Source organism: Capsella rubella, unplaced genomic scaffold, assembly GCF_000375325.1.
Source record: "Capsella rubella cultivar Monte Gargano unplaced genomic scaffold, Caprub1_0 scaffold_1, whole genome shotgun sequence".
NCBI classification, from domain to species: domain Eukaryota; kingdom Viridiplantae; phylum Streptophyta; class Magnoliopsida; order Brassicales; family Brassicaceae; genus Capsella; species Capsella rubella.
Window position 1 is genome coordinate 7,660,112 of NW_006238923.1, and position 23,374 is coordinate 7,683,485.

The 23,374-nt window shown below is 36.9% G+C and overlaps 5 protein-coding genes across 5 annotated transcripts; 3 read left to right on the forward strand and 2 right to left on the reverse strand.

The window, feature by feature from the left end:
• The first annotated feature begins 1,084 nt into the window (after positions 1 to 1,084).
• Positions 1,085 to 1,495, forward strand: LOC17899400. The gene is made up of 2 exons (XM_006303596.2): positions 1,085 to 1,370; positions 1,443 to 1,495. Exons 1-2 carry the CDS (start codon positions 1,085 to 1,087, stop codon positions 1,493 to 1,495), a joined length of 339 nt encoding a protein of 112 aa, XP_006303658.2.
• Positions 1,496 to 4,042: 2,547 nt separating this feature from the next.
• Positions 4,043 to 6,652, reverse strand: LOC17899170 (L-ascorbate oxidase homolog). The gene is made up of 8 exons (XM_023790081.1): positions 6,498 to 6,652; positions 6,302 to 6,411; positions 5,883 to 6,153; positions 5,605 to 5,704; positions 5,168 to 5,510; positions 4,693 to 5,058; positions 4,506 to 4,584; positions 4,043 to 4,396 (listed from the first exon to the last, which is right to left on the reverse strand). The coding sequence occupies exons 1-8, from the start codon at positions 6,639 to 6,641 to the stop codon at positions 4,139 to 4,141; spliced, it is 1,671 nt and encodes a 556-aa protein (XP_023645849.1). The 5' UTR covers positions 6,642 to 6,652; the 3' UTR covers positions 4,043 to 4,138.
• Positions 6,653 to 7,596: 944 nt separating this feature from the next.
• On the forward strand, positions 7,597 to 14,224 carry LOC17899843 (GDP-mannose transporter GONST5). Its single transcript, XM_006305472.2, has 5 exons — positions 7,597 to 7,870; positions 7,986 to 8,235; positions 8,318 to 8,525; positions 8,720 to 8,951; positions 13,994 to 14,224. The coding sequence occupies exons 1-5, from the start codon at positions 7,757 to 7,759 to the stop codon at positions 14,222 to 14,224; spliced, it is 1,035 nt and encodes a 344-aa protein (XP_006305534.2). The 5' UTR covers positions 7,597 to 7,756.
• A 668-nt stretch (positions 14,225 to 14,892) lies between these two features.
• On the forward strand, positions 14,893 to 17,103 carry LOC17896892 (lysM domain-containing GPI-anchored protein 1). The gene is made up of 5 exons (XM_006307572.2): positions 14,893 to 15,806; positions 16,133 to 16,250; positions 16,357 to 16,518; positions 16,613 to 16,644; positions 16,735 to 17,103. The coding sequence occupies exons 1-5, from the start codon at positions 15,131 to 15,133 to the stop codon at positions 17,004 to 17,006; spliced, it is 1,260 nt and encodes a 419-aa protein (XP_006307634.1). The 5' UTR covers positions 14,893 to 15,130; the 3' UTR covers positions 17,007 to 17,103.
• A 177-nt stretch (positions 17,104 to 17,280) lies between these two features.
• Positions 17,281 to 19,520, reverse strand: LOC17900038 (WAT1-related protein At1g21890). The gene is made up of 7 exons (XM_006307619.2): positions 19,291 to 19,520; positions 19,131 to 19,193; positions 18,861 to 18,977; positions 18,140 to 18,407; positions 17,871 to 18,029; positions 17,623 to 17,774; positions 17,281 to 17,544 (listed from the first exon to the last, which is right to left on the reverse strand). Exons 1-7 carry the CDS (start codon positions 19,476 to 19,478, stop codon positions 17,325 to 17,327), a joined length of 1,167 nt encoding a protein of 388 aa, XP_006307681.2. The 5' UTR covers positions 19,479 to 19,520; the 3' UTR covers positions 17,281 to 17,324.
• Between the last annotated feature and the right edge of the window lie 3,854 nt (positions 19,521 to 23,374).

Consider the following 23,374-nt stretch of genomic DNA (forward strand, 5'->3'; position numbering starts at 1 on the left):
AATTGTTCCGTATGAAAAAAACAAAAAACTATACAAGACCTAAAATCAGAAAAAAATATAATAGTATATAAATTTTAATACGAGATATAAAGTACGACAAATCCAAAAAAGGAAAACTTAAAAAATAAAATAATAAATTATGACAATATATAAAGAGATAATGTAAACATTTAAAAATATAACAATCCGCCCGAAACCCACAAATCATGTTCAAATTTCTTGCCAACATATAAAAGGGCCCAAAATATTAACATCTAGATCTATATTTGGTAAAAACCCTAATAGCACACGTTTCTCAATGATTCTCAACCGCACTTCCATTTACGCCCACACTTCGACTTATACTATACACACTTAATTTCTCAACAACTAATGAAGCTAAAATTCAATAGTTTTTCTATACAAACACAATTTAAGTTTTAAAAAAGTAAAGTATGGTATAGTGAAAAAAATAAGTAGAAAATAAAATACGAACTAATTACTCATAAACAACATAATAAACTCCCGCGCGTAGCGCGGACAACCGACTAGTATATATATATATATATATCAGAAAATTCGTAACAACATGTCACATGTGGTTACAGAATGAACCAAACTGCCATATACAGGGGCGGATCCAGAAAAAAAATTAAATGGGTGCAAACTGCACTAAAGGAGGTTCGAACCCATGACTTCAAATATTTACTGGGGACATATTAACCATTTTGCCACATGAAACTTTATTTGTATAGTAAAAAATTTTGTTTTTAATAAGTTGCTGGGTGCATGTACCCCCACTAACATGTATGTGGGTCCGCCCCTGCCATATATATCAGAATTTGATATTCCCATCCATGGCAAGAATAACTGTTTTGACAACAACAAAAATCAAAGAACAACTAAGCTCTATAAGATTTGTTGGCTGTAAACATAACAATTTGCTAATTATAGTCAACACTAGTTTTACTATATAAATCACCTAGATGAATCCCAGCATTTCCCACCAAATCATCTTTTTCACAAATTAGAAACAAAGAGTATAATACTCAAATTTAGCATTTGCAGAAATCATCATCACAAGACAATAAAAGAATCCTACGATATGGCGTCTCAAGCGTTGAAGAAAACATGCAATGTTTTGATGGTTGTAGCTATATTGACGATGATGTTCTCGGCAGATATTGCTCATTCACGCGACGTAGGAATGTGTGTGAAACATTGCCTCTATCAATGCTCAAAATCGGCGAAAAAACCTACTCCTACACATTGTGAAGAAACTTGTAAAAAAGACTGCAACAAACAAGCAATCAGTAAGGAAAAAGTTATTTTCCCTCCTGGTGAAGGCGATGGTGGTATCAACAAGTTTTGTCAAAATTTTCCTAAGGCATGTAACTGGTTCTGAATTACGGAAACTCCCATTATTTTATTTTCTGCATGTTTTACGTTTGTATCTGTTTAAGATCTCCATAATATGTACATGTTCATTGTTCTTATGAAACAAATACTTCCATAAAACAAGTGTCTATGTCAAAAAAAAGTATTCCCGACGAGAACTAGATAGACCCAACAACATTACGATTGGTGAATATTAGCACTAGTGAATATCATTTATATGTCCGCAAAAATATTTTATTCGGTTTATACAAAAACCGGCCGGTCAGTCTCTCGTTTGGTTTCAATTGAACTGTAAGAAAATCAAATCAAGTCGAATTAATTATAAAAACATTGCTTTAAGTTTTTCATATTTTTTGATCGCGCATGTTTTAGTGTACCATGTATAAAACCATCTTATATAAAATAAGCAGAACGAATTGCTATACATACAAATGCAGTAGAATCCACTAAACCATAAACGCTATAGAATTGTGCACACATATTAATCTACATCATATTTATATTCATATCTTCATTATTGCTTGTTGTGTTATTAGTTTTTTGGTAAAAAGGTTAATCGTGTTATTAATTTGTGCATACATAAATACAAATATTCAAAGTACTCAGAGATTAGTGATAGAAGCGGTGTGCTAAATGAGGAAATATTCTTCTCTCTTCTTTTTCTTTGTTTTTTACTCTTTGTCCCTTGCGTTTAAAAGACAATTTCTTGATAAATCATAATATTTTTCATGTGAGGTAAGAACATGTAAAAAAGATGAGTTGTTTACTTTCTTTTGCACTTTTTATTTTGGAAATAGCTTAGTTTCTTTTTTGTTGTGGAGAAATGAGCCTCCACTTTGCTCCATTATTCTTGATCGATACTAAAAATATCATACGTATGCACCACTTTTCTTGATCACTTACTATAAATACCATACTGATGAAGAAATTAGTGAAAATATTAGGTGTGACTCATACATCTACGTACAGTATATAGAAAATTACTTACAACTATCATCCACAATCAACACAATATTTTGGACGATAGGATTCAAACCGATTATAATCAAAATTTGAACCGAAAATCAGAAAGAAAAGCAAATATGTAACCAGGTTTTCTTCTGTAAACCAAGTCTAACTATTATAAATGAAGCTGTCCGTATGTGATCAAGTGACACATACCATTTGATCTTGAGAAACTTCTCAACACTTTTTTTTCTTTTTCCTTACAATTTGTTTCATCCCAAATTTAATTAGCTCAGAAATGAACATTGATCGCCTACACCATCTGGTCGTGGACAATCGTGTTCGTCGTATGAGACTAGCCTTCGTCATCATGTTCAACATATTCGCATTCATGCTCGTGCCACAAATCGGTCTCACTCCATCAGATCCAGAGCCTACAACCATGAACCTTCGATGCATGCACGTAGCAGGAAAGTGTTTTAAGGCTTTGAGTCAGTTAGCACTTTTAATCACTCTCCCCCCAGTGTCAGCTCTTCTCGCAGCTCGACAAGCTCCTCATCAGGCTGATCTTGCTTGGATTCAAAGGGTGGAAAGTTTGATCATGGCTTGTTTGAAGATTTCTCTCGTATCCAACGTTGTCTCGAGTACCTTCTTTGGGATTGTTTGGTTAAGTCTTTCCAGGGCAGTTCCACGTTTCATCCTTCTCAATGGAATGACTGTGTTGCAAATTGTATGGGTCTATTTTACTTTTTTCATGGCAGATCGTATATGTGATCGTCTTTTCATAGTTTAGACTCTTACTGTTTCGATCATATCTTCACGAGGTTTCATTTATAGAAGTCCTTTTTTTCTATTCCAACATTAGGAAACTATCATTGTGATAGATCGTTGTTTGTTTCACTTATATGTTTTACCTGGTCCAAATCATATAATATTTGAACTAATAATAATTTTTACTATGATTATGTAAATCTCATGTTTTTTTTTATATGTGTTGATCCCATCCTCCATTTTTTTCTTTATAAATTGAAAGTTGAGGAATAATTCTCATGAAGTCATGATATTCTTTTTTTTGTTTTTTTGGACAAAGAAGTCATGATATTCTTATGTCGTCGTCGTATTGCCAAATGAATTGATCAAATGGTTTCTTCATAATTTGTAATTATGTACGAGAATAGCAATTACTTTTGACTTGAGTTAACCCTTACCCTAATTATGGAAATAATTCTCTTAACATATAGTATCGTGAACAACAAGTCCACATAACAAATATAGATTCCATTAATCACTTTTTCAAAACTCTTTATTTTGGACGACAACTAGCAAACAGCTTCGTATAGACTTATAGTATATGTCAAGCAGGTCTATAAAATGTATATTTACTGCGTTATGCCCTGAAAGTTATTACAACCATTACCTATATCTAAGAGCACATGATGTAACCTCAGTTGAATAAAACCTATAATACAATGGATTGAATTATATCTCATTAGTACCTCAAATTTTACACAGTTGCAATTTTACTCATTTCTATTTTTTTATAATACATTAGGTTATAGGTACAGATTAACGAAAGTATTTTATTTATAAAATTAAATATATAAGACCAAGAACACAAAAGAAATATCCAACTGTTTTTCAGATAATATTTATTGCAAATTTGCAATCGTCCATTGATTATTGGGAGATAAAGATAGGAGATTGACCTAAATCGACGGTCGAGATGTCAACCCCAAAATATGGAAATCGAGAAGATATTATTCTAGAAGATTATTGATAAATGTTAATATTAAGTTTAGGAAGTATAACATTGAGTTTATTGAAAGATATTATTCTTTATCTCCCAATATTGATCGTTGTCTCTCACTTCACTCACGTTAAAGCCGCTGGCCTTGCCGCAAAGAAGAGCGTTCTTGGGAATCAAGTATTCGTCTCTGAGAGAAGTGGAGGTTGTGTAAACACGCATGTAGAATTGTTGTCCCAAGTATTGTCTTTCCCACGACTCTGATCTCAGGTTCCACATTCCTACGTTGTCCAGAGATATGTATATCGCAGTCCATGATTTTGGATACACCTGTACATATTCATTCAACAGTTCATGTACATTTTACACAAACACATATATACTGACATTTTATGGCCAACATTGTGATCAAAATATTAAGGTTTAAGAAGACTCTCACCTGAACAGTGCAGCGCGAGACTGCATCATTAAGATTGTAAACTTTTCTACTGTCAGCACTCCACTTCCCAAGCTCCATTCTAATAGTTAGACCAAGTGTACACAGATGGTATAACGTTCATCAATATTCATCTAGAAAATGTATAAAACTAATGATTTCCTCAGTTGGATAATAATACTAAACTTACCCAACCACGTAGAAAGAGTAACCATCAAAGTGCCAGCTCTGGATAATATCTTCCCAATTCTCAAAAACAATCTCCACAAAAGCTTTGTAATCAGTTTGCATTACAGAAGTGACTGGAAACATTGCTCCATATGTAGGCTGGTCAGGTATGCTTCCAGGCCTGTATACACCGTCAATTTTGAAGTAGTCCGCTAGTTTCAAAGGGGTTTCTGCCGGATAAAATGATGCACTATTTACGGCGTATCGTTGTTTGCCGTTGATATTTCCAACAGAGTTAGCAAGTCTGATCGTTCGGGTGACCTTTATCATACCATAGTGGTATGAACCCTGAGGGTTTGGCCTTGGTCCACTTGCTGTAAGGTTGGTCCTACAAGACACAAAAAAAAAAGCTAGGAATCATACATGTTGTCACCATGGAGTAAGCAAAACCAACTATAGTAGTACTTTTCAGTGAATCAAATAATTAAAAAAGTTACTTGATGGATCCTGCTTGGTCTAAAGACCAGTTCAACTGATTTGGTCCATCTGGAATAGGTCCAGAAACAGGTCCAGCTGAATTACTGTAATGAAGAACACCCGTAGTGGTGAGGATCTTCGAGGTAAACCTACTAGAGACCACAATATAATAATCTTTGGCAGGCTGGTCAGCTGTTATAAGGACTGAGTAAGATTGACCAACGTGAACATCAAGAGAAGAGAAGGCAGTCTGAACAGTGTGTGTCCCTTCGACCTCAACCAACGTCATCATGTGGTTTTGGATTCGGAAGTTGAGAGAGTTCTGCAATCCAACATTTGATATTCTCAGTCTATATGTCTTACCTACAAAAAAATTCACATCATAACTTATTAATACTATTGTTAGAAAATCACCAAGAAACAAGCAAAACAAAATAAATTAAAGAGCGAAATTAACCTGGTTCAACGTTGACGGTGGCGTCACTACCACGACCATTGATGAGAATCCCATCCGGTAAAGGAAGCGTTCCACCATTATCGAGTTGTGTCCTCAAATCCTACAAGGAGAGATTTCAAAACTTAATTCAAAATTGCAACAAGCAACAACGTTAAGTATATACGTAGATACACCATACACCATGCATGTAACATTACTAATTTGTCCAAAATACAAACATCACTAATTAGTCCCATTTTCTTGCTTCAAATTAAACCTAAGAGCTAGGAGAAATGTACCTTGTGGTTTGTGTTATACCAGTCGCCGATGAGGACGGTGTAATCATCTGCGGGAGCAGGGAATGGGACAGGGATCTTGGGGCGGCTATAGATACGGATAGCTCCAAATCCGCCGGCGGCTTTGTGAAATCCGAGCGACGGGAAGTAGTAGAAACTTCCGATCTGATCTTTAACACGAAGAGCGTATGTGTAGTTTTTCCCCGGTGGGATTGGGCACGTTGTTCCATACACTCCGTCTTGGTACGAATTTTTCATATTTTCGATCCCGCTCCTTTAAAAAAAAAAAAAAAAAAACATCAAATACGAGCACTGAGACCTTTGCTAAAAAAAAATTCAGGTTATCATCATGCAGACGCATTTAAATTTATGTGATCGATTTTCATATAATTAATCCTCAAGTCTGAATAAACTAGACATACCATGACACAAGGAAAGGTTCATCCAGATGGTTGAATACGTTAATGATGAGATTGTCATTGGTAACAGAGACGATGTCCGGTCCTGGGAACTTCCCGTTGATTAATATACCCTACTTGAAATATATAACAATGGTAAATTACCAAATTGATATATCCAACCAAATCACCAAAAGCCAAAAAAAATGAATATAAGAACCTGTTGCGTAACGCCGAGAGGGGATATGTTGCCATAAGCTACGTGCCATTCGAAGAATCTGTACGGGTCTTCCGAAGCAACGACGCCGATTAGAAACAGTAGACTGATCATCGTCGCCGTAGTGTTCATACTTTTGACCTCCATTTTATGTTTGACAAGATGATACAATTTGTGATGTGGGAGAACAAATATATCCTGATGGACTTGTGTTTCCTTCCATATCCGCATGCAAAAGTTCTTTTTTAAATTATGTTAAAATATGCACACACATGGCAATAAAATATAGATATGCACACACACATTTATTTTCTTGACCACCCCTTTGTCAAATAAAGTAAGGTATCAAAATAAATAAAATTAAAGTAAGTTTTTTTATTTATTACTAATTTTTACAAATCATTAAGATATAGGATAATAGGTTGACTTTTAGCTTTCCAAATAGGATAATTTTCAAATAGATTTTATCAAGAAAAAAACTTATTAAAGAAAATTTTGTATAAATCTAAATGTTTTTCTTACATCTCTTTATTGTGTATCAACTCAAAAAAAAATCATTTGTATGTAAATTCATATAAATAAAATGATAATATTTAAGAAAAAGCCATTTTAAAAATTATAATATTTATTAACATATCTAAATCATCTACACCATCAACCCAACATTCTCACCACGGCAAAAGCAAGAGACAACAAAAGAAAAACATTCCAATTTGAAGTTTTCAGAGTCGCAACGACATGGCAGCAGCTCAAGTGTGAAAGAAAATTTGCAGTTTATTGATGATTGTAATACATTATTTACAATGATGCTATAAGCACAAGTTTCACACTGATTAATTAATGGATACGTTATATATCTATGTTTTGTATCATTATTAAGTTAAACTGATTACTTTAATATATGCGAAAAGCTTGTTAAGCTAAATTAGTTACATTTATAATTGTAACAAGTAAAATTGGTAACGATATTTGCATTTAACTACTACATGGAAAACATACGAAACAGAACAGAGAGAGAATTCGAAACAAATCGCATATAAGCATTAAGCAGAGAGAGCTTATAAAGACTGCTACCGTTACACTCTTCCCTCTCGCGCTTTAATTAGGGTTTCTTAATTAGCTTTGGCATTTCCTTAAAAAAGTTTCATCCTTTTGGATCCTTCTCTTCTCAACACCCTTCGAAAATTTCTGGGTTTTGGTTTGATTCCGTGGCTCCATTTTTACATTTTGGCGAATCATAGACGAAGATTAGGGAGTGAAGAATGGAGGAAGGAAGTCTGTGGCAACAATGGAGTATGTTTAGATCTCTGTTAGCGATTCTTCAATGGTGGGGTTTTAACGTTACTGTTATCATCATGAACAAATGGATCTTTCAGGTTAAAAAGTCTCTTTCTTTGCTTTCATCATGAAAAGACATAGCTTTTTCGTTTGTTTGATCTGATCTGTGTTCGAAATGTGCTACCTTTCCTTTTTGACAATTCCTGTTTGCAGAAGTTGGATTTCAAGTTTCCGTTCTCGGTTTCATGTGTTCATTTCATATGTTCATCGATTGGAGCTTACATTGTGATTAAAGTCTTAAAGCTTAAACCTTTGATCGTGGTTGATCCAGAAGATCGGTGGAAGAGGATTTTTCCAATGTCATTTGTGTTCTGTATCAACATTGTGTTGGGAAATATCAGTCTTAGATACATTCCTGTCTCTTTTATGCAGACTATCAAATCTTTCACTCCCGCAACAACAGGTCTGAGTTTTTTGAGATTGGGAAGTCGTAGAAATGGGAGTGATTTTGTTTGTTTCCTGAGTGGTTTTTGTGTAATGTGCAGTTGTGTTACAGTGGTTGGTATGGAGGAAATATTTTGATTGGCGTATTTGGGCGTCGTTGGTGCCTATTGTTGGTGGGATTCTTCTGACTTCTATTACAGAACTTAGCTTTAATGTGTTTGGATTTTGTGCTGCTCTGTTTGGATGTTTAGCTACCTCTACAAAGACCATTCTTGCTGAGTCTCTTCTTCATGGATACAAATTTGATAGGTTAGTGTTATGTTTTCTGAGGTTTTTAATCTTCAATTTCAAATGATGGGTGTTGATAATATATAACCTTACATTTGCGTGTGCATGTCATGCCTTCATTGTCCAATTATGAATTGCTTGAATTGCTGTTTTCCTATTTCATGGAACTGCGTGTAGTGTTTGTGTCCTCCTTACTGTCATGTCTCTCTATTTAGCATAAACACGGTATACTATATGGCGCCTTTTGCGACCATGATTCTTGGAGTACCAGCATTTTTACTTGAAGGCAATGGAATTTTGGAGTGGTTTGAAGCACATCCGTCTCCATGGTCGGCTCTCATCATTATATTCAGCTCAGGTGTTCTAGCTTTCTGCCTTAACTTCTCCATCTTCTATGTCATCCACTCCACAACAGCAGTCACATTCAATGTAGCTGGAAACCTTAAGGTAAATGAACAAATCCTAAACCCCATAACAAAAATCTTTCTTCTGATTGTTCCAAACTGTTGAAAAATCTAACTCGATATGTTTTGATGGATGGTGTAGAATTAGATATCGAACCAACTTGACTTTATTAATGTATGAACTTGTGTATTTATACAAGAGACTTAGCCTCTAAAATAAGCCCTAATCCTATACACTTTAGGGCTGCTAATCCTTATCACAATAAGAAGATAAACTTAACACAATATACGAAGTTATCCACAATACTCCCCCTCACGTTGGAGTGTGACGATCTTGAACGCCCAACTTGGACATAATGTAATAAAACTGATCTCGACCGAGAGCCTTTGTGAAAATATCGGCAAGTTGCTCCGTTGTACGAACATGTTGTGTAGAAATGATGCCGTCACGAACCGCATCACGAACAGCATGACAATCGTTCTCTATATGCTTAGTACGCTCATGGAAAACCGGATTTGCAGCAATATGAATTGCTGCTTTACTATCACAATACAAACGAGCTGGCGCAGCTTGGTCGATGCCTAATTCTGTTAACAACTTTCGAAGCCATTTTATTTCCTTAAGAGCATATGACATTGCCCGATACTCGGCTTCGGCGGAAGAATGAGAGACTGTATTCTGTTTCTTAGTTTTCCAAGAAATAGGTGAACCACCAAGTAAAACAACATAAGCGCTAAGAGAACGTCGAGTGAGCGGACAAGTACTCCAATCCGAGTCACAATAAACCTCTAACGTTAAATCTTTGGTAGAATGAAATAATATCCCTTGACCAGGACAACCTTGCAAATAACGAACCACACGCAACGCAGCATCCATATGAGCTTCTCTCGGAGATTGCATAAATTGTGATAACACATGAACAGAATATGACAGCTCCGGCCGGGTATGAAGAAGATATAACAATCGACCAACAAGACGACGATACTGTCGCGGTTCCTTAAGTAAAGGACCATCATCAGTGGCAAGATGATGATTTTGCTCTAAAGGAGTAGAAGCTGGTCGAGAACCATGATCACTACTATCCGTAATAATGTCGAGTGCATATTTACGTTGGGAGAGAAAAATGCCCTCAGGCCCACGACTCACCTCAATGCCAAGAAAATATTTGAGCTTCCCCAAGTCTTTCATCGAGAAACAACGACTTAAGTAGTCCTTAAATTTCTGAACCATATAAGCGTCATTACCACAAATGAGAAGATCGTCAACATAGATCAAAACCCGAAGATCAATGCCCTTCTTGGTGTAAGAGAACAAAGAGTAATCATCATAGGATTGAACAAAACCAAACCGTAATAGCGAGTCAGAAAGCTTTTTAAACCAACACCGAGGAGCCTGTTTCAAGCCATACAATGACTTTCGAAGACGACAAACTTTGTCTGGATGAGAATGACGAAATCCCGGTGGAGGTTTCATGTAGACCTCCTCAGTGAGATCACCATGAAGAAAGGCATTGTGAACATCCATTTGATAAACCTCCCATTGATTGGCAGCAATATGACGAAGAAAAGTACGAACCGTTGTCATACGAACAACCGGTGCAAAGGTCTCTTTGTAGTCCTCCCCCTCAACTTGTTTATTACCAAGGGCAACCAACCGTGCCTTGTAACGCTCCACAGTACCATCAGCATTGTATTTGGTCTTATAAATCCATTGACAACCAATAGCATGTTTGTTAGGTGGCAAATCAACCAAATCCCAAGTCTTATTAACCTCAAGAGCATCAACCTCCTTAGCCATGGCATCATTCCATTCTTTTACTCTAACAGCTTCCTTAAAATGCTTTGGCTCAATATTAGAAGTAATAGCTGCCATAAAAACTCGATGACTAGAAGAAAAATGCTCATCAGAGACATAATCAGTGAAAGGGAACAGAGACGTACCGGGGACTGGTGCCGAAGACATTGATGAGGATTCGGGAAGAGCGTGTGTAGAAGGTGGTGTGTATTTGACGTTGTAAAGAACATAATCACTTAAGCGAGCAGGAGGCTGCAACGAACGCTGACTTTTGCGCTGTGTTGGTTGTGGTTGCGGAACAGTTTGTGCGACAGGCACAATAGAAGAGTTTAGGTCAGAACTGGAGTATGTAGCCACCGATGGAGAGACTGGAGTGGGTGGTGCTAGGACAGTGGCTGGAGAGTGCGAGTCAGAGCCTGCATTTATAGAATCCGGTGGTTGAGAGACAACCACAACACCACGGGAATCAATGGCTCTGTTTTCGTCACAAGCGTCGTCTCGATCTAGAGAAGAAACAGACTCTGAAGTATTAGTATCCGAACTCCCCCTGACTTGAGAAGACGGAAACAACCAGTCACTGTCGTCGGTGATCGCGGGTGAAGTGGTAACAGGCGGAGAAGAAGATGAAGTTGAGTAAGGAAATACGTCTTCTTGAAAGACAACATCCCAAGACACCAAAAACTCTTCACGTTCCATATCAAACACCTTCCAACCTTTTTTTCCATACGGGTAGCCGACAAAAACACAAAGACGACTCCGCTGTTCAAATTTGTCTTTATCACGAGTGAGACGATGTACATAACATGCGGAACCAAACACTCGAAGCTGCTCATAATCAGGTTTACTCTCATGAAGAATTTCATAAGGTGTGCGACCAGAATGAATCGAAGATGGAGTGCGATTGATCAAATATGCAGCAGTAAGTATAGCTTCTCCCCAAAACTTGATAGGCAAACTAGCCTGAAACAATAGTGCTCGAGCAACATTAAGGATATGAAGATGCTTACGTTCGACACGTCCATTTTGCTGAGGAGTACCAACACATGAAGTTTGATGAATGATACCATTTGCACGAAAATGAGAGGAAAGACACATGAATTATGTCCCGTTATCACTTCGAACTATCTTGACGGATTTGCCGAACTGTTTTTCCGTGTACTTCAAGAAATTTGTTAGAACACCTCGCACCTCTGATTTTTCAAGTAAAAGATAGGTCCAAACAGCTCTTGAGTAGTCATCCACAATTGTTAAAAAATAAATTGCTCCACAAGAAGAAGGAATCCGATACGGACCCCAAACATCACAATGAATCATTGAAAAACAATCTGTGGTTTTATTAATACTTTCTGGAAAAACAGCTCGTGTTTGTTTAGCTTGAAAGCATATGTCACAAGACTTAGAACTAGGAGAAGAAGATGAACGAGAAAACCAAGGTAAAGCAGAAAGCACTGAAAAACTCGGATGTCCTAAACGTCGATGCCACAAAGCTTGGTCAGAGACAACATTGGCCACATGTATCTTGGCTGTAGCAACATCCGTAAGAAAATACACACCATCACGCTCTTCACCGCTTCCAATCAAAGTCTTCGAAAACCGGTCCTGTAAATAACAAAGAGTGTCAGTGAACAAGGCAAGACACTTTGTTTGTTTCAATATCTTTGAAACAGAAATCAATGTGCAGTTTAGAGAAGGCAAAAAGAGAACATTAGTCAACTTGACTTTGTTGGAGAGTGGAAAAACCCCCATGCTTATTGCAAAAGCTTTACTACCATCAGCAAATCCATCAGGACTTGGTGGCATAGGTACGAGATCGGTAAGAAGAGAAAGGGTCCCGGTCATGTGATGTGAGGCACCCGTATCCAAAATAACATTACCAAACTTAATCTTACCAGACAACTTGTCAGAGTTCTCATTACTAGAGGTCGTGTTGTTGGACTGGGCATGAAGGAATTGAGAGAGAGCTTTCAGCTGCTCCGGTGTGAAGTCAGGAAAAACAGAGGAGTTGGAGCTGGTTGCGTGTGCAGCAAGAGCTTGTCCTCGTCCGCGGCCAGTACCGGTTGAACTTCTACCACCACGACCACGTCCACCGGAACCTCGACCACCATTGTTCTTTTCAGCTCGCTCGATCCACCAGTCCGGGAAACCTACTAGCTGCCATCAATTTTGTTTCTCGTGGCCGGTACGACCACAATGAGAGCAGGTGACACGACCTTTCCCGACGACCGAGTCGGATTTGCTGGAACCATCATAACGAACGAGAAAGCCCACAGCCTCCTCCTTTTGTTCACGAAGACGACCAGAAGCCAACCGTTGCTCTTCTCTTATGACACGACTATAAATTTCTTCAAGAGATGGAAAAGGATCCAACGAAATCAAAGAAGAACAAAGACTTCCAAATCTAGATTCATCAAGATGTAAGATGAACTGGTGAATCTTCTCGGCTTCCCAGTCCTTTGATGGAGACGACGTTGCTCCACAAGTACACAAGCCACAAGAACACACAGTGATCGGCTTGTATATTAAATATTCTTCCCAGAAGGAAGATAATCTTCCAAAATACTCATCCACGGACTGACCATCCTGTCGACACGTCGCGATCTGAGCTTTGAGTTGATGAAGACGAACATTGTTTCCAACAGAGAAACGTTGTTTCAAGGCTGTCCATAGTTGATGAGCATTGGCGATGAACGTGACAGTAGATTTCACCTTGGAGTCGATAGAAGTCCTAATCCAACCAACGATCATGGAGTTAACCGTCATCCAATCTTCAAACTTAGAATCGGTAGGAGGTGGTTTAGGAATCGAGCCATTGATGAAACCAGTTTTGCGTTTAGCTTGGAGTGCGTTCATAATCTCCGTTGCCCATTCATTATAATTAGGACCGGTTAACATAACCGATGAGATCATAGCCCCTGGATTGTCGGAACTTGACAAGGTATAGGGAGACACCACTGATGCATCCGGTTGCTGCACTGCAGGACGTGACGATGATGTATCTTCAAGACCAGACATCGTTACTTGTCACACAAGAAAGAGAAACTACGAACAAAGAACAGAAAAGTTTTGAAGTTGTTTTTATTTAGATCTTAGCTCTGATACCATGTAGAATTAGATATCGAACCAACTTGACTTTATTAATGTATGAACTTGTGTATTTATACAAGAGACTTAGCCTCTAAAATAAGCCCTAATCCTATACACTTTAGGGCTGCTAATCCTTATCACAATAAGAAGATAAACTTAACACAATATACGAAGTTATCCACAATAGATGGCAATGTGATTTGTAGGTTGCTGTAGCTGTGTTGATATCATGGATGATATTCCGAAACCCGATATCACCAATGAATGCTGTTGGATGCGGAATCACACTAGTGGGATGCACTTTTTATGGATATGTAAACCACATGCTTTCTCAGCAACAACCAGGAACTCCCAGGACACCTCGTACTCCTCGTACCCCAAAGAACAAAATAGAACTGATTCCTCTTGTTAATGATAAACTAGAGAGTAAAGTTTGAATATCATCAGTAATGTCTCCATACTGAGAAGTACTTAACCAAAGGAGTTAGATTTTATCTTGAACATCCCCTGTAGCTTAACTATATGTTTTCTTTTCTACTCAAACCAGAGAAATTAGAGAAAGAAGTTACTCTTCCCTCGTGTTAGCTACATAAATTGCATCCCATATAATAGAACTAATAATAATTCCCTCATCAAGACCAACTCAGAGATGACCACATGGTCCATGTTGTATTCAATTATGGTAGTGATATCACATAACCTAAGCTTTTAGCAAAATTGACAAAGAATACAACCAACCAAACTTGTACAAGCTAATTCTGAAAGAGAGAGCTTAAGACAGACCGTGTTTGAGGGGAAAGAGTATTAATGCGGCAGCTCTTTTAAGCACTCAAAACAACACAACAGCTAATCACATTCGTTGCTTTCGCTTCTCCCACAAAGTTAAAATGGGCTCTCTTTTTCCAAGTGGGCCTCAACTTATGTTGCAGAATTTACCGCCATATCCTTATTCGGTTTTTAAACCGGCTAAAAAAGTAAAGGGCAAATCAGTCAAAACAGCTTATGAAAAAAGATGTCTGTCTTGGAGATCGCAAAGCTACCGTTTTCTGTTCACTCTGTACAACACACTTGTCTCCTTCTTCCTCTTCTTCAGAGTCTCCTCTCTTCTCTCTTCTTTTCAAAAAAAGTTTAAAACTTTTCTTCTCTCTCTCCATCTCTAGAAGAAAAAACAGAGATTCTCTCTAAAATACCAAACCCCTAAAATCTCCAGATTCATTTTTGGATAGTTCGAACTTACTCTTGTCTGTTGTACTACTCTCTTGTCATTGTCCTGTCAGAGAGAGATAGTTATTAAAAACCCTAGGAGATTTTGAAATTTCTTAGAACCCTAGAGAGAGTGGAAGATGAAAAACTCCGAAGCACCCATCTCCATCTCTATCTCCATCTTCGTCTCTCTGATTCTAGCTTCGAGTTTCTTCTTCACTGCGACGGCGAAATCAACAATCGAACCTTGCTCAAGCAACGACACTTGCAACTCTTTACTCGGCTACACACTCTACACCGACCTCAAAGTCTCGGAGGTGGCATCTCTCTTCCAAGTTGACCCAATCTCAGTCCTTTTAGCTAACGCCATCGATATCTCTTACCCAGACGTCGAGAACCATATCCTTCCTTCCAAGCTCTTCCTCAAAATCCCAATCACTTGCTCCTGCGTCGACGGAATCAGGAAATCTGTCTCCACCCATTACAAAACCCGGCCTTCTGATACTCTAGGTTCGATTGCTGACTCTGTTTACGGAGGTTTGGTCTCTGCCGAGCAGATCCAGGAAGCTAACTCGGTGAATGACCCTTCGTTGCTTGATGTTGGGACGAGTCTTGTAGTACCCTTGCCTTGCGCTTGTTTCAATGGCACCGACAATTCTTTGCCCGCTGTTTATTTGTCGTATGTTGTGAAGGAGATTGATACATTGGTCGGAATCGCGAGGAGGTATTCGACTACTATTACTGATTTGATGAATGTGAATGCTATGGGAGGTCCTGATGTTAGTTCTGGAGATATTCTCGCTGTTCCTTTGTCAGGTGAGGTCCCTATAATACTGAATTTGGATTTACAAAATCTATCTTTATGGTCATGTATAATGGTAAGTAGTTTTTATTGTTAGTTGGAGTCTGTTCTGTTTACCATATTGGAAGTTTTGGTTTAGCTTTGTGGACTCTGATTGTTTCTTTAATTGCTGTTTTGGTTGCTTTGTGTGTTTTGATTCTCGTTAAGGCATTGTTTTGGCATTGTATGTGTTTGAGCTACCAAAACTTTGCCTCTTTAGTGGTGTTTTTTTGCTTCAGTTTTCTGTTGTATAGCAAACTATAATAATGTTTGGGTTTGTTGTATTTTCACCTCCTCTCAGCTTGTGCTTCGAAGTTCCCCAGCTACGCCTCAGATTTCGGATTAATTGTTCCAAATGGTAGCTACGCTCTAGCTGCAGGTCACTGTGTGCAGTGCAGCTGTGCACTTGGGAGTCGCAAGTAATGATATCCAAGATTCTCTCCTCTCTCAAGTTATGTTATTTGATAAAATCTTCTCTGATTGCATTTTTACTCACTTCTGATGTTTGTGTGTAATGTGATGCAGTTTGTATTGTGAGCCTGCTTCTTTAGCTGTCTCATGCTCAAGTATGCAGTGTAGGAACAGCAACCTCATGCTTGGTAACATCACAGTGCAGCAGAGTAGCGCTGGCTGTAATGTTACAACCTGTGATTACAATGGTTTTGCCAACGGAACTATCTTGACCATGTAAGTAGACATACACTCACATTGTCTTCTCTTATCAACACACCCCTACTAATAATTCCACACTATTTACCTTTTCTTTTTTTACGTTTTATAGGCTGACCAGGTCTCTTCAACCTCGATGTCCCGGTAAGTTCTGTCTAAACAATATGTCTGTTTAAAGGATAACCAGGTGTTAGAATCATACGATCTAATGTAAGTGCAATGTTTAAATTGCAGGACCTCAACAATTTGCACCTCTTCTAGCTCCACCGGATACTGTTCCAAAGGATGTAATGTATGCACCAGCACCTTCACCTGATTTTGATGGTCCTGGATCGATAGCATCTTCGCCAAGATCATCTGTGCTTCCTTCAAGCGGTGGTTCCTTCCCAGGTAATCCAGCTAATGGTCCAGCCGGTAGCTCCTCAACCGCCTCTGCCTTCTCGGTTAACTACTTCTGCACATTTCTCATCTCCATTGCTTCTTTCTCCTTTGTTTTCTCATGTTGATTCAACAACAATTGTTTATTTTCCGCGCATTAAAACCTCTTATGTGAAATTGTTGATGAGTAAAACCAAAACATTGGTTATTGATCTCTTTGATTTATTTTTGAAGTTGCATATCTCACAAAAACTACAAGATGATTGATTCATCTCATCATATTACATATGATCTGCCAAAATCTCTGTAACCTTGGAAAGCAAATAAAGCAAAAGCACAAACAAGTTACAGAGAAAAAAAAAGAAAAAAAGAAAAAGAAAAAAAAAAAAAAAGACTGATTTGTCACCGTTTAACACATTAGTATTATCATATCTCAGCTTGAGTCCTCAAACCTCAACTTGTGTGACCTTATTCGTCTCATGTCCTTCCTTTGATTCCATCTCCTGTTCTCCAGCTAAGCCTTTATCGGTATCTATCGGTTTAACCGGACTTTTAACCGGAAGTCCTTTGCTCATTTCGTCGTCATCATCGGTCATTCTCTTGTCTTTGCCTTTGCCCCATACAACAGTGTATAGTCCCACAATTATAAATAACGTTCCAATCACACTGAAAATTTTAGCAGAAACGAATTAATTAGTTGGGTTCAAAAGTCATATACCAAATTTAGAAAGAAAAATAAAATACCTTCCGAGATGAATACTTTCAGACAAGACAACAACACCAAGAGCAGCAGTTATAACGACACAAAGTGGATTAAATGTCGCAACAAAAACTGGTCCTCTTTCTCTCATCACTACTCCTTGCACGTAATACGCTACTCCCGAACATATCACACCCTAATCACCATTAGTTTAGTTCACTAATTAATACTTTAGACCATCAATTATTCATTAGCCGTATAAACATGAGATTAAACTTTATCAGAGACTTACGGAGTATGCGGCGGCGAAGAGGTTAGAGTCGAAGCCGATCTTCCAAGCACTCAAGTCACGTACCGTTACCAACGAGACGGCGGTTCCTTCTAACGTTCCCATTAAACATATTAACGCTGTTAGTGACAGCTCAGCTGGGTACGTCTTCAGTGTAAACGACTGCGTTGTAACATAATAAGACAAAACCGGTTAAGAATATTTGATTTCTTTTCCAAGTTTAAATTAAATGTGTATACCGGAAAATTGTAAATTAATTAGGTACTACTCACTTGTAGAATGAAGAAACCGGCCCAACCGAAAGTTCTTCCCAACAACATAAGTGTTCCCGGAATCCAGTGTTTGTCCATCGCCGCCGCTCCTGCACCACCGTGGGAGGCACTGTCCCCGCTTCCTTCTCCTCCTCCGCCACCTCCGAATTTGATAAAGTCAACTATTGGACCTTTGTAGAGAGTCATGAGAAGTGCTCCGGAGACTGTGATCACCGTTCCCACAACTTTGGCTATGCTTCGTACCTTCTTAAAGTTCACACTCTCTAATCTGATTTTTTTTTAAGAAAAAGAGGAAATTAAACCGTTAATTAATTAAACGACTAGCTTATAGCTAATTATGTGTGCATGAACAAACAGTAATATTCTATGTTATTCCTAATTCATTTTATAGACTTGACGATTATAATGACAAGTTACGTAAGTGGAAGTGATGATCTCACCCAGTATATCTCTTTTTTGGTGTATAATAATTAATTATTCAAGTGGTATCATGTTCCACGAACATATTAACTGTGTTTTCCTATGATTCCATTAATCTTGTTCCCACGGTTTGGGAAAAGTCCAAAATTATTCTCAAGATAAGAATCAAAGTAAAATAAGTCTGCGTAATTTATCAGAGAGTAAAAACGTCTACTAGTAATTATTTTACTAATTAAGTTGATAACAATAATTATGTTTTTCTTATGGAACATAAGTAAACTTTTTTTTTTTAAATGTAAACCTGAAAATGATGGCCAAGACGAAGGTGATGGCGGGAAGGACATTAGCCGTAGCAGAAGCGAAAGTTGCGGACGTGTAAGTCATCCCGACGTAGTAGAGGTTCTGATCCAGCACCGGCCTGTCATTACCAAAAAAAAAGATATATTACTACTCATATATATTTGCATTAACAATATAAAAATTGCATAAAGACGACATATTGTGTGTTTCTATGTTTTGTGTGTGTGTGTGAGAGAGAATGATATGTATAACATGAGTTAACGAGTATTACTCAATAAAACCGAGCAGCGCAATTTGGAGGAATATTCGGAAAGTCATCTTGGGCCTTATTTTCCTGCATAATCAACACAAAATTAGTGAGTCAGTTTGAAATCACTAGCCGGTTTACAAACAAATGAGAAAATATGATAGCTAGAGAACCATATATATACCTTTCATGAAAAAGAGCAAACGGAGCGATGACGGCGGTGGCGATTGCATGGCGATAAACGGCTAGGATGTAATGGTTCATGCCGTGCTTAAGAGAGACCATGGTGATTATGTACATACCGGCATAACCAAATTGCATAGATATCATTGATAAGTATGGTTTCACACTATTCATAAACCCTCCCCCCATTTTATCTCTTTTTTCTTTCTCTCTAAGTTTCTCTTTCTTGGTGTTTTTGATGTTATTCAAGCGTACTTAGTTTTGAACTGTGAATGGTTTTACACTACAAGAGGGTACTTGCTTATATAGCCAAATTGTGCTGACACAAAAAGCAATATACGAGTGCATATTACAGTCCATTGGTTATCTAAGCATCACTTTTTAAAAATATAGATTTTTTTATAAGTTATCAAGTACGTATCAATTATGTGTGGCTAACTATACTCCTGCTAAAAAAAAAAAAAAAAACTATACTCCTGCTCTAGATAATCAAAACCGGATTAGGTCGTAATTTCGTTGGTTACGTACCTACTTAATTTATATTTTTGGACTATTGGTTGTGAACACTTGCGTGCGAAAAATAATGTCGCATTGTTTGGAATATTTTCGGATAAATAAGATGGCTGGATCATTAATTTAAGATAACTAATGAGAATGTTCTCGTCAATGTAGTATTACTATATTGATAACGAATCATAAAGTATCGTACCAATGAAAAGCATGTAATGTACCAATATGCACCAAATTATATTTAGACTTTCACGTTCTAGGCGAACCATATATATCCGTAAGTTATAAGCAAATAGTGGTTCTAAGAATCAAAAAGCATGCACTTACATTGTTTATCTGTATTATATACAATCCACTCAGACGTCATCCATTTTTTATCCACTCATCATCACACTTGTCGAATCTAGGAAATGAAATATTAACCTGAATATTCACGAAGCTATTCACCCTCGTTATTTTTTTTTTTTAACCTCTTGTTATATATAACACATCATGCAACCTATGTATATACAAACATTTCGCAACAATTTAATTATTGTTTCCATGAGTAACGTGAGTCATAATCCTTTTTTTTTTTTTTTTTGCAGCATCAACAAATTTTAACCACGAATATTTGTCTATCTATGTATGTGCAAAATAAGAATATATTTAAGTACTAGAAATAACGGGACACATGATTCTTTCATTTTTCAAACAATTTATTATAATTTTTCATGACTTGGGAATTTATTTTCTTGTGGAGCCAGGTGTATGTGAATGATCCGTTGTGTCGTGTAGATAATGACCCAAAAATATTGAATTTTAGACGATGAGATAGGTGATTTTAATATTATATTTAACATAATATTGTAGAAGCGAATGACGGTTGTGTTTAGTGCTTAGAATAAAATGGGTGCATAAACCTATTCATCATGTCGCCGAAAATTGTTAGGGGACCTTGTGGTGATTTGAAGAGTGGACACCATCTCATCCAAAAGATTAATCAATTCTAATATTTTCTATAGGCTAATGTATTATGTATATATAGTTAGTTTTCGTACCACATTTAGAGAAGAAGTACATGGAAGTCCACAGGCGCTTGATATACTAACCATCTCGTTCACAAAGACTGTAAATGGTATTCAGTTTTTTCTTTTAGTTTTTGAGTGTTAACAAAGATGCGAGATCATTTGCATAATCTACGTTATTAATGTACAAAAAAATATATCAAAGAAATATTCCAAAGGAGAGTATATACAATATAGTATGAAATAGATGATGTTTGCATATTTATTGTATTAAATAGTCATAAGAGTAGATTGAACCACGTTTTGTACGGTGGCCAAGAGTACCATAATTAATAAACAATTATCGTAAGAGAAAGAAAGCAAAAAACCTAAAATAAGGAAGCAAAAGCAAAAATATAAATGTGCTTTTTGTGATACATTTTTGTTGTGATTCGTCCCATGAAACGACAAGCGTGGTTAGGTCCTTCTTAATGCGACGCGGCTACTAGTGCTCTTCCTTCCGTCATCAGTAAGGCTGCCTGCTTTTGTGTTCCCATTTTATATTCATAAATCATAACTAAGATATTAAAGATTTGTAAGATTAGTTTCTCTATGTTCCTGAAAATATTATAAACAAACGTAATACGCATGCAAAAGAAAAACAATTAGCAATTTTGAAAACATCTACTGTGTATGCATATATGTTTAAAAATAAAACAAAAATAAGAAGAAAGATACATAACATAAAAGGGACATCATCTATGTTGTCTTGTTTAGCCTAGTTAAGCATGGCATCAATCTTCCACGTTACTTAGATGCTTCTTCTTACTATGTTCCCTCTCAATCGACGAAATTTTATTCGAACATATCTTACCTATATCGTTGGATGCGACTTATATTACTCCTAAGTATATATATGGGCATCGACTAGCATTTCACATTTTATTCTAAAGTTTGATTTTCCATGTGATACCATTTTAGGGGTTTATATAGTATAATGACGTGCCTTTTTCAGTTCTCATATTAATCGTTCGTTCCAAAAGGATATATGATATATCATCATAGAAGTTTCGCTAATAGCTTGTGAAGATATCGTGTAAATCTAGATGAATCGACTTTTACACTTCCATTGGAAAATATTTCATTACTAAACAAGAAACTTTATATTTGAAGAATTTTAAGGATTAATATATGTAATGCAAATCGGAACAATGGCCATCAAGAATGAATACTTTCTAAGGAGTATGGTTCATTCTGCGAATCTATAGAAATTAATTCCCATACTTTGCGAGTTTGCGTCACAAACAACGATGACGTCGTATGAAACCCATTACCAGCCAATTGGATTTCTGTTCTTTTTCATTAGTAGTGGAATCTTATTGTAGTAACATATTAACAGAATTATAAGAATATAACTAAGACTGGTTGCTTGGATACATTTCTACGGGTTTAACTTATTGATTAGTTCAAGTTTAGAAAATACATAGCATCCGAAAATGAAACTAGTAGACGCATGCAAAACACAATTCCAATAGAATTATATGGAAGACATGTACAATTATGTGGGAAAAGAAAGAATATGCTAGCTACACTAGATAGGGTTCAATCCTCTATTGTTGGACTTGTGGACCGTACATGAGTGTGCAACAATTCAGAACCGTTTGCTCATTATCGAGCCTAACCTTCGTCACTTATAGGCGAGTCAGGCCACAAAATTGCCTCCCACGAGGCCATGCCTCTATAACTCTATTGAAATTTTATCCTACATGTGTCTCGTTTCTTGAATGCTATGTTCTTTTTTGCATCAACTATGATAATGACTCTTTCATTCTTTTAACATATAGGCATCGATCGCCATGTAGAAGACATTAAAAATGTAAAACGAGAGAAAAATTTACTCTGGGTACAAGTGATCAAAGTGATTAACGGTAATGGTAATGGTAAGTATGAGGTTCGTACGATGACGTACGAAAAGAAAGAGATTAGGCAAAAGTGAAAAAGACTTTTGAGTTGGATTCATGCTTGGACTCCATTCCATAACTTAGGCTAATGGATTACACCTCTTCTTTTAAAAAATTAATTTAAACATTCCAATTTCTATTATTTCGCATAGCATTAACTTTATATTTTGTTTATATTTTTGTTATTAAAAAAAAAAGATCCAGTGAACAAGAAGGTGATATCAGCAAAACAACAGTAAAATACATATTTTACATTGACTAGCCATTTATAAATGTTTTGAAAAGAATGTTGTCAATAAACTAGTGGTAAATTCTTAGATGACCTAACCAAAATGTATTGGTTCTTCCATTATGAATAAAACATATAACTTATTTTTTTGCTCTGATCCGATTTCTAAGTGTCTAACTGTTCCCACTTCCCCACACATGAAAGAAAAGGACATAACATACAAAGGAGCTTGTCTACATGATAACCAGATTTGTCTTCCGTCCAAGAACTACGTCACCCAATTTTATTTTATTTTAATCTTGATTTATATAGCTAACATGCTAATTATAGAGAAACACGTTAACTAAACATTCATGTTTCTGATACTAAATGATTACCTCAAAATGCCAGAGAAAAAAA